This window comes from Crocuta crocuta, unplaced genomic scaffold, assembly GCF_008692635.1.
Source record: "Crocuta crocuta isolate KB4526 unplaced genomic scaffold, BGI_CrCroc_1.0 scaffold14, whole genome shotgun sequence".
In the NCBI taxonomy this organism is placed as follows: Eukaryota; Metazoa; Chordata; class Mammalia; order Carnivora; family Hyaenidae; genus Crocuta; species Crocuta crocuta.
In genome coordinates, this window is record NW_027530209.1 from 4,667,963 (window position 1) to 4,678,281 (window position 10,319).

A 10,319-nucleotide genomic window follows, 5' to 3' on the forward strand; every position below is an offset into this window, starting at 1 on the left:
GGGGAGAGTTATATCCTGCATATTCAGCTTTGGCAGAATACTTCATCTGAATCTAGACATTCTTGTTGAGGCAGGAGTATTTAAACGGTGTTTTGGAAATGCTGATGAGTAAATACTTACATCCTCACCGGCCTTGCCAGGAGGCCCAGGGGGACCACGTGCACCCGCAGGACCCTACGAAACGAGGAGACCGATCATTTCATTAAGGTTGTATCAATAAACATCTTGAAAAAAATAAAATCTTTACCACAGAGGGGGAAAATGTACTCACAGTTTGGCCAGGCTCACCAGGCTCACCAGCAGGTCCTTGGAAACCTTGGGGGCCCTAAAAGAAAACAGAAGTGTCGTGCTCCGCACCCTTGTTTAATTCTGTCTTTTTGTCGAAGAGGAACGACCAGCTTCCGGTACTTACGGGAGCTCCAGATGCACCAGGAGGCCCTCTCGGTCCCATCAAACCCTGTAAAGAGGAAAAGTATAGTTCGCACTGAGAAGCTCCCACAGCTTTGGTTTGGGTTAGAAAGGAGAGCACAGTAGGGCCACAGACATCTTGCGATGGACACGTGAAGACAATTATCCCGGTTTTATTTCATAGTTTTTGTTTTCCCAAAGGAGCGCTTAATGACCCACGTTTCCTCCACTATTTCTCTGCCTCTGCTCTCACTTCTCCTAACCCAGATCAGCAGAACCCAGCTGGATGGGTGGCCACAGGTTCCTGCCAGTCGCGCACAGCTGGGCACACGGAGGCGGTTCTAAGGCCATGAAGGGGATCCGCCTTTGCACAGTAGAGAATATATGACCGCCTTCTATGCAGCTGGCGAAGCTTTTCCATTTGGATTCCCTCCATCATATGTCATCTCCCCGTGTCATAGTCAGCTAAGAAATTGATAGGTTTTTTTGGCACAAGAGGCGTGAGTTGAAAAGGATCAGAAGGCCTTCTTAGTGATTAGAGGGAGGCTTGTTATATAACCTTATAGCTCCTTTCATGGGTGACCAATGAAACTGTCAAACAAAAGGGGATGTAGTGAGGGGTGAAGGAAAAAGAAAACATTATTGAAACATCCTCCTGGAAGGATCTGCTCTTTTCCTGAAACTGTGGCCCACAATGATGGCAGATTGTTCTTTTTGTTCTTCGTTCTGTAGCACACAAGTAGAGCCAAGCGGCGTTACTAGTTTGGGAGCTGGCTCCACATTCGTGACTCCCCCTCAACCCCCATGCAGTAATGAATGCCTGGGCAAGCTCTCCTGTAGGGGCCGGCTCCTTCACGCTGAAAATATTGCATAGACAAGTCTAGGGTAATTTGTTCGTGACACATGAACCATGGGGGCTCTGTAGGCAAGTCTGTCCCACTGCATGAAAGCCTACGGTGAAATAATATGGATTTTATTAGAAAGCACATCATCTTAATTATAAGAATTGTTTGCTTTTAGAAATTGCTTCCACATTAAAAGAAACTGTCACTTTTCAGTCAAAATGATTGTTTAGGTATACGTTAAAAATAATTTTCTTTGACTCCATGAATTTTTAATTATATTTATTCATTTTTCCACGTATTTGCAACAATTTCATTTACATAAAAGGTAGTTTATTTTGTGGGGGCTGTGAGGCGGACCATGATTACTCATTAATTCAGAGAAGAACCCTGTGGGGTTTTACAGTTATTGATTTTCCAACATGGAAAATTATTTTAATACTTTATTGCTGCCTATCTTTCTTATTTGTGAGCCACATATCTGTTGATTACATATGTCTGTGACTGTGTGTGGATGTAAAAGCTTAAATTATATTCCACTGATATTTAAAAGTAAAACACTCTGTTTTATGCCCCCCAGAGAATGTTCCAAAGTCAGGGGAATCTGAAATCCATATTAATTTTCTGGGCTTATGCAGGCTTTTTAAAAATTATTATTAGTGTTTCACTTTTTTCCCCTTTAGCTTTTTCTTGAGACATAGGTACTGCTTTAAAACTGACTAATGTCCAGCATTAGCTAAGATGGCTAATTTCAAATATCCAATATAAACAAAGCCAAAGAAAATCTCTACTTCTTCATTTCACATATGGATGCCTTAAATTACCAGGAAAAAGCAGGAAATTGGAAATCATCAATTAAAGGCACATTACTTCCCAAGTGAGAGTTTTAATTTACAGAAAATATTATCTTGCCCTTATAGTGTATTAGCTTATTGCGGACCATTAGGTCCAGCCAAACATCTTCTTTTGAAGATAGAGCACCGAATGCATTGTCCAGGTAAAATTTATATTTTAAAGACCATATTAACTTTAAACTGCAGTGTTTAATCAACTTAATGTTTTTAGTTCCAGCAATTTTCCCCTTTATTTTATACATACTAGTATATATTTTGCATGCTCGTATCATTTTTTTCCCTAACACACCTCACTACGGCTTGTTGGAAGGTTCACTTGTTAAAGATAGACCATCATCATCATAATCATATAGATGCTTTTCAAGATGTTACTCAAATTACAGGATATGTTGCTAACTATGTGTGCTGAGTGATATGAATGCTAAATTACATTCATATTCTCTTCTATATTGATTTATAGCCGGTAGACAAAAAGGGGAATTTTTATTGAAAGGTATAAAAAGAAACTTCCTGTATTGTAAGTACTTGAGGGAGGGTGAGATTCTGTCATAGTCACTGCTGTATCCCTAGTGCATAAGGCAGCTGGGGGCTCACTGAAGGCACCTGATAAATATTTGTTGAATAAGTTGATGTTTTATTCGAATACTAGATACATGAGACATGACGTTGTTGATTATTAGACATCCTGCTTGGAGGTTAGTCCTAATTCTGCCATTAACCACTTCCATGGCCTTGGGAAAGGGCTTAAACTCTCTCGCTGTAGAACGAATGGGATGGACTAGAACGTGTTCCTTTCCGGCAAGTTTATAGAACGTAATAGCTCCGTCTCTCTAAGGGTTGCTTAAAATTCTGAGCAATATCAAAGGATGTAAAAAAAATTAATCAGAGTGATCAAGCTTTGAGTTAAATTGATTTATCTAAGCCATGGTTACCATGTCCAGAGATTATCTATACTTTGGAAACATGGTTGTGGAGAAAAGTGAACCCCCAAACTAGGCTCAGATTATTATAGCTTTGAATATAAAAGGAGATACTGCTTTCATCTGATCTAAGTATTGAGTGTTAACCTCGGGAACTCAGGAAATGGCAATGTGAAATATTGAACATTAAAAATAAACTCTTTTTGTTTTGGTTAAGATAAAAAGAGATAAGCATACCATTGGTCCGGGCCCAACTCCTTTTCCAGGGTCATACTGAGCCGCAAAGTTCTAGAGGGGAGAAAACATAGTATATACGTTATAATTACCAGCCCTATAGTTCAGTTTCTCATTCTACTTGTAAAGATGTTTACACTATTGTTTAAAAGGGAGCGATATTTTTATATAATTATTAGTTTATAATTCCACAATGAGCTAAGTTCCTAAAAAGTGAGGAAAAAATGCAAGCTTAAAAAAATTTAGTCCACACCTGGTTTGAAGTGGGAAGCTTCCCTACCTTATTTTTCAAACCGTTTCCCGCGTGGTCAGTCACCTCCCCCCTGTCCCCACCCCCTAAGCCTCTACACTGAGAAGGGGGAGCTTTCTATACTTTAAGGTCCTGGGGATCCCTGATAAATTAAGCAGAGAACAAGAGGTCACCTTTGTATTTTCACCTGCTCCCCAGCTCCTCCAGAACTACCCAAAGTGACTAAGAGACCTTTTTCATGCTTGAGTTTCAAAAAGGATATAAAGAGTTTTCAAGTTTAGAGGAAAATTAAATTAAAATGCCCCTTGGAAGATTAAACTTTTAAAAAATAGTTCACAGTAATAACTTTACTGTTAAAGATCTTTCTTATAGTAGTAGATCTATTAAAAAAGGTGCTTTTTAATGCACTCAGTAGATAAGCAATCATAATAAGATCTTTTGGGGGAGAAAGGTCTTATTTTACTGGCATACAGTTGGGTATTAGAATCAGGCTTCTGATTCATAGTGCTAACCAATTAAGCAAATATGTTTTCCTTCCTGCAGTGAGGCCATTTGGCACTCATACCATTGTTAAAGACATAAAGCGAAAAGAAGATATTAATGAAAAAGGGAAATGTACTTTTCTCAAATTAGTTTCAAGCAAATTAAACCTAAAACTACTTTTGAATGTTGGTTCAGCAGACTTCAAGCCAAGGAGAATAAAAAGAGTAGGATGTTTGTGAAATTGCTGAAGATCAGGGATTTCACTTATAATTCAATCTAATCAAACTCTTTAATAATGCAACACCTCTTATTTGTGCCCTACTGATGAAAGATATTAAATCCCCAAATTAAATAATAGTTGTGAGGGCTGCAGCTACCTTCCGTGCACACAAAGACCAGGCCTGTAATTGACAAGGGCTCACAAAGAGAACAGGCAAAGCAGAATCTTGAAAGAAGAAATGAAAGAAAATGAAAGAAAATGTACCAATATTCAATAGCAGACTCTCCCTTAACTGCTAAAAGTAAGTTCCACAATGAGCCTTCTTCCATACAGAGGTATAACAAAACTGAAGTCAGCTGTAAGTTAGCAGTGCTGAAGACACCTTACCCCGCCAAGACCAGGGGGGCCAGGAGGACCGGGTGGACCAGGGGGACCTGGGATACCGTCTTCACCATCTCTGCCTGGTGGGCCTGGTGGACCCTGTTTTGTAAAAAGTGAATAACGTCAGGGTTAGACAGACCCCTCAGGAATCTATATATCTAAAAGGAGACCTAAGAACACAGTGGTAAGATCAGTTGTTCAGCTCTTTCAACGTGCGAGCAGTCAGGAAATGTTAATATGCCGTATTTGTCACTAACGGAAATTCACTTATGACATGGGTCTTAGAAGGAGGTTTACTGACTGACACACAAAGAAGACACAGGGAGAGTAGTTCCTCTGGAAGAGGGATATCTCAGCCTTTGAATATTAATTCATAATGGAGCTCCACTATTTAAATAAAGATGAAGATTACAACTACAATCTAGAATTCTATAAACTTCATACGGAGAAGAGTGCACAGCGAAGTCCCATGTACACTGAGTGTCAGTTTCAGACTGATGAACTCATTCAGTTGTTTTGGTTTATTATGTGTGAACAGGAGATTAATTGATATGACAACTAATAAAGCCACTTTATCACAAGGTAGAAAATCCTGCAGATTTCTTACCATTAACACTATGTATGTTGTTAAGATAATTTACTGACATAATGCTACCTCTAATGGATTGTTCGAGTGGAATGCCTTTTAGTCTGTACTTCCCAACAGACATAAGATGTAGGTATTTATATACCGGCAAAAGTGTTATGTAATGCAAAAGCATGTAGTTATACATGCCAAATAAGCATAGCGGGGAGATCTAAGAATATGATGAATAACTTGTAAGCCTAACTTGCACATTTACAAATTTAGACAGAAACATGTTGCTGACTGCTTTTTCACTACTATTCCCGGGTTACGTAAGAGATCTTACTTGAAAAGCAAACAAAACATGTGAAAAGAGCGGATGTATGGTTGTAGGTAGATACATTTCCATTATGTATGAGTGGGACAGGTCAACTGAAAACGAAGAAAGATACACCATGCAAAGAATATGGTGGCTTATAATAGTTTTGCTTTCTAAAAGGACAGTCTTGATCTAAAGAAAATTATTGATTATATGTAATAAAGCTCATTCGCCTTTTCTTTAGGTCATCAACTGCATAAAAGGTGGTGCAAATATCTGGATGCATAGTATTCTTACAAACTGTAAAAGTTTCTTGTAGTTTCTAACATGTAGTTATTCAGATATAGTTCAAAGCTTTTTAATAGTTCAAAAATTACACACCCTTTCTCCACGTGGTCCTCTGTCTCCAGTTGGGCCCTACAAGGAAGATACAAACAGCATGAGAATAAATGTGTAAGCAATTAACAGTGAACATGCAAGCATTCTTGATATAGTCAGTAAGACTGATCTCAACACAGTATTATTAGTAGCTATAGAAGAGGCATAATACAATAGAAAAAAGTATATTGTTTTTATTATAATGACCTGGAATGTTTTTAAGCTGGGAGACTAGAGGCTATAGTCTCCAGTCACTAGGCCAATATTATAACGGCTATTTTTAGAAATATGATTTCTGTGGATAAAATTACCATTTTGTTACATCGTTAACAGTATATTTATATAGTCAAAGCCCTTTAAAATAAACTTTCATTTACCACCTATAATTAACATAATACTCATTCCATCTCCAGAATTAAAACAAGTCTTTTTTTTCTTTAGTATGTAAATCACCAGTTTGTATAGTATCAATGTAATTAGAGATAATTCTGGAAGATAATAAAGCTTGGTTATCTTTAACATCAAAGATACTTTATTTTATGGTTTAGCTAATGCATATTCATGTGGGCAAGATCTTGACAAAGTATTTTCCTTCCGTAGTCTACTTAAATTTAGCTAAATTAGAAGTTCTTTCTGATCATTTCAGATATTATGGAAAATATGAGACTCTTACCTTTCTTGCAGTTGCCTAGAAAAGAATAAGTAAGAAATTATTAGGAGGAAATTTGTATATGTGCTTTTAAAAATGGCTCCCAGCTCTGTGTGGTATACAAATATATCTAGAGTATATATACTGTGCGTACCATTATTTCAACATTTCAAAGTTTGATTTTAAATTTTACCAATAAATTAAAGAAAATATGTTCAGAACCAAAATGTATACTTATCTGTAATTATGCCTCAAATTCAATTCATGAGCTAAGAATTTGTTCATAATACTCTTGCAAATGATTCCAAGGGAGTAACAAAGATTCTCTAGCTCTGGGAAGTCTCCTGCTTTGTAGTAGCGGATGCTTAAAACCCAAACTTCCACTGGATTATTTATTCTGTTTCTTATGAGTGCTCTTATAAGGGTGGTCTTACTCAGTAGCACCGCCCATTTTGGAAATTGGGTGGGTACCTTCTAGGCAGCCAGCAAAGTTTGACTACCACAACTCTTGATGATTTTCTTGGGAATCCAGGTTGTTCAACACCAGTGTAGCCTCCTCTTCCTCCCCCCCGAGAAGACTGTGTGGCCACAGTAATCCCAGTATAAACAGAAAAACAAATTCTAAAAATAATTTTACTCACCTCTTCTAAAGCTGTAGAGAAAAGGGAAAAAGAGGGAAATAATTATAAGTATCATTTCATTGATCGATAGCAGTGATTAACAAATAGATATATTGGTCTATAAAATAGACTTATCCAATCAAAAGATTGAGTGTTTTGTTTTCATTAAGAATATTCTGATGACTTGGAAATTATGCAGGTCAAGAATATGGCAGGGATCAGCAGTGTGAATGGTTTGCAATATTAATATGTAAATATATTTTGAATTAAATTGTTAATTATTTACTATTTTATAAATGCTGTTAAATATTAATGTGTCTGAAGGATATTTCTAATGCGTAGTAATTAAGTTGGTAAACTGCATAGGTGAATCATGAATGTGAGTAAGACCGGTACATCGATGAGGAAATAATTTATGGTTTAGATAGGTTTTGATACGTAAAAACCTAAAAAAAGGAAAATTTAGGAAACTATGTTACCTAAATAGACTTTGTTCTTTTAAAAAAGTTTCTTAGTACTTCACTGAATTCATACCATTCTTAATGTCCTTTTTCAAAAGGTCTAATTTGTAAATTAGTCACTATGAATATGGAGTCATTTGGATATCTGAAATTTTGCTTTAAACTGGTTCACTTAAATTAGGTAAGGTCATTTTGCCAATACGTATCACTTTTGTCCCTGGGAAGGAATTGCTCTGTATAAATGGAAAAACTGTGGATTAAAGATCTTGAGAAATAATGGGAGAAACACACTAAAGTAATATCCCCCCCCCCCACTTTGCCATAATTGGTATAAGTCCTTAAAGACCGAATTCCTCTCCTATGGTATAAAAATTATAGGTTAACACAGGATATAAGAGTGGCCAAGCTGGCAACAAGATGAATCACCCCTAAAAATTGCTTTAATTAGGTGACCAAGAAGTATGTCATTTGGAGTGAGAACATCTGTTACAACAGTCACAATTCAGGAGGGTGGACCACATCCAGCACTGACATTTAAGGGCAATTTATAAGAATTACTTTTAAATTAGGAAAATGATATGTTTACTTCATTGTGTCCATCAGTAGGAAGAATAATTAGGCCTAGACTTGATTAACAGAAGTCCTTATGATTTTGGAAATTTGCCTTTTAATTACTCAGACTGAGCCATTTTGAAGAAATGCGTGTTTGGTAACTTTTATTCCAAACTGTAGTTGACTGTAGGTTAGAGGTGAGTTGCCTTTTGTACTTCAAACTTCCCTAGGTCTGTTTTCATCATTTCTTTAGGAGCCAACTCTTTCCCCCATCCTCAGATCTCATAAAAAAAAAAAGTAATTGGTACTGTGAATTTCTTCAATACAATCATTCCTTAGTATCCACAGTGTGTATACTACAAGTGGACAAAGAGAGAAAACACACAGACAAAAGTGAGTCAACAATGATGCAATGATAGACACCGTGGCATATGGGTGGAGCAAACTTTCTGGAGTGTTGGGTGTGGCCAGACACCCCTCAAACCCCACCAAGTCGGTATCTTTGGTATCTAGACAGCCATTTTCAAGACAAAAATGAACTGCTCTTCTCCACTCTATCTTGACGTAGAAGTCTGGTCGTAAAACCTATGGCTGGAAAGTGGCCTTGGAGTCAAGCTAACCTCCATCCTCCGTTTTAGAAAAGGCTCAGTTTGACTTGCCAGAGGTCACGGGGTAAATTAGTGGCAGAGTCATTGGAAAAACCTGGTCTCTAGAGTTTCGGATCAGTGTTGATATTTCCCAACGTACTATGCTCAGAGTGTCTGATTGTCACTGAGGACATGTTAAAGAGGGAACTCTCAGGTTCAACGAAAGGTAGGACAGATTTTTATTAAATAAAGTTACCATTTCCGTGACCAGATAATAAATGGAGAAGCTAATTTTACTCTTCGGAATGTATCCATTCCAGGGAACATCCATTTTCCTTCCCAGGATACACTGACTAGCTATTGGGAATGGCTTCAATCAGAAATGCGGGTCACCTCTGTGTGTAAACCCGTAGAGTCTCTATGGGGATTCCATTACCGTTTAAGGCCTGGTCCTCTGTCCTTTCCTTGTCCTCCCTCCAGAGGGCGCCTCATAGTTATCAACCTCACCCAGGCAAGCTTCAAACCGCCCAGAAGAGAAAAGCCCATAGTCCAGATTTACACAGTGGGGTTAAGGTTTGTATTGCTAAATTAAAGGGCTTTCTAAAGCAGGCCTCAGGTTTTACAAGGCAGCCATCAGTGCAGTTATGGGGCCTGTTAGTTAATGTCTCATCCGATGGGAAAAAGACGGCCTTTTGAGCTTCACTAATCAGAGGACCCAGATCAAATCAAGACTCCCTTGGAGTGGAGAGAAAAGTTCCTTAACTTTTGTTGAGAGTTGAGCCTTTTATGTTTTCATTTTCTAAAATAACTTCCATGTTTTTCATCCATGCCGGTGGTTCTCCACATGCCAGGGAGCCTTCCCCCCAAGCTGTACCTAGAATTTACTTTAGGTTTTCATTCTTCCGACCGGGGTGCCCACCCATCTAACCTTTCTCCCCCAGCTGCCCCAAACAAGCCGAAGGCACTTACATTGGCATGTTGCTAGGCACGAAGTTACTGCAAGCAGCAACAAAGTCCGCGTATCCACAAAGCTGAGCATGTCTACCACTTAGACATGCAGACTCCTTGTGTCGCAGAGCCCCTGGGTCACCGGCGGAGGTATCACCTGGCGGGCGCAGGCATGCAGTCGTGGCCAGTACCTCCAACTTAGCTGAAACCTCCTGCCGCCTTGGTGCTAAAATAATAAAGCCCGGATCTGCCCTATTTATACGGCCAAAGTTTCCCTGGCCCGAGGGTGCCTCCAAAAGCGCCTCCACCAATCGGAAGGCTGGGGCTGGGGGCCCGGGCAGCCACAGCTGGGAGGAGACTGCGGGGGCGCTGGGGAGGGAGCGAAGGGGGGAGGGACGTGGCCACGGGGCTGGCTTCTTAAATTGGTTCCATTCTTTTTGAGGACGTGGACACTTTTGAGGCTTTCAAGGGGAAACTCTGACTCGCTGTCTGCATACCTCCGCCCTCCCCATCCCCCCTCTCTTCCCCGCCCTTTCCAAGTTTGGAAACACTTTTGGACACGTCGGAGCGCTCCGCAGACACCGACGTGGGCACAGCTTGCAGATCTCCGGGCACCGGGCAGCTGTAGAGGGGACGGGAGCCCGGAGA

General features: G+C 39.3%; 1 protein-coding gene across 1 annotated transcript in view; it reads right to left on the bottom strand.

The window, feature by feature from the left end:
- The window catches only part of COL1A2 (collagen type I alpha 2 chain), a 35,217-nt gene extending 25,308 nt beyond the window's left edge, over window positions 1-9,909 (bottom strand). Inside the window, exons 1-9 of the mRNA XM_077765393.1 lie at window positions 9,693-9,909; window positions 7,145-7,155; window positions 6,528-6,542; window positions 5,858-5,893; window positions 4,599-4,691; window positions 3,262-3,312; window positions 413-457; window positions 272-325; window positions 121-174 (exon numbers count right to left, since the gene is read on the bottom strand). Of these exons, the coding sequence (XP_077621519.1) occupies window positions 121-174; window positions 272-325; window positions 413-457; window positions 3,262-3,312; window positions 4,599-4,691; window positions 5,858-5,893; window positions 6,528-6,542; window positions 7,145-7,155; window positions 9,693-9,762 (429 nt within the window). The 5' untranslated portion in view covers window positions 9,763-9,909. The remainder of the gene's footprint in view (window positions 1-120; window positions 175-271; window positions 326-412; window positions 458-3,261; window positions 3,313-4,598; window positions 4,692-5,857; window positions 5,894-6,527; window positions 6,543-7,144; window positions 7,156-9,692) is intronic.
- Between the last annotated feature and the right edge of the window lie 410 nt (window positions 9,910-10,319).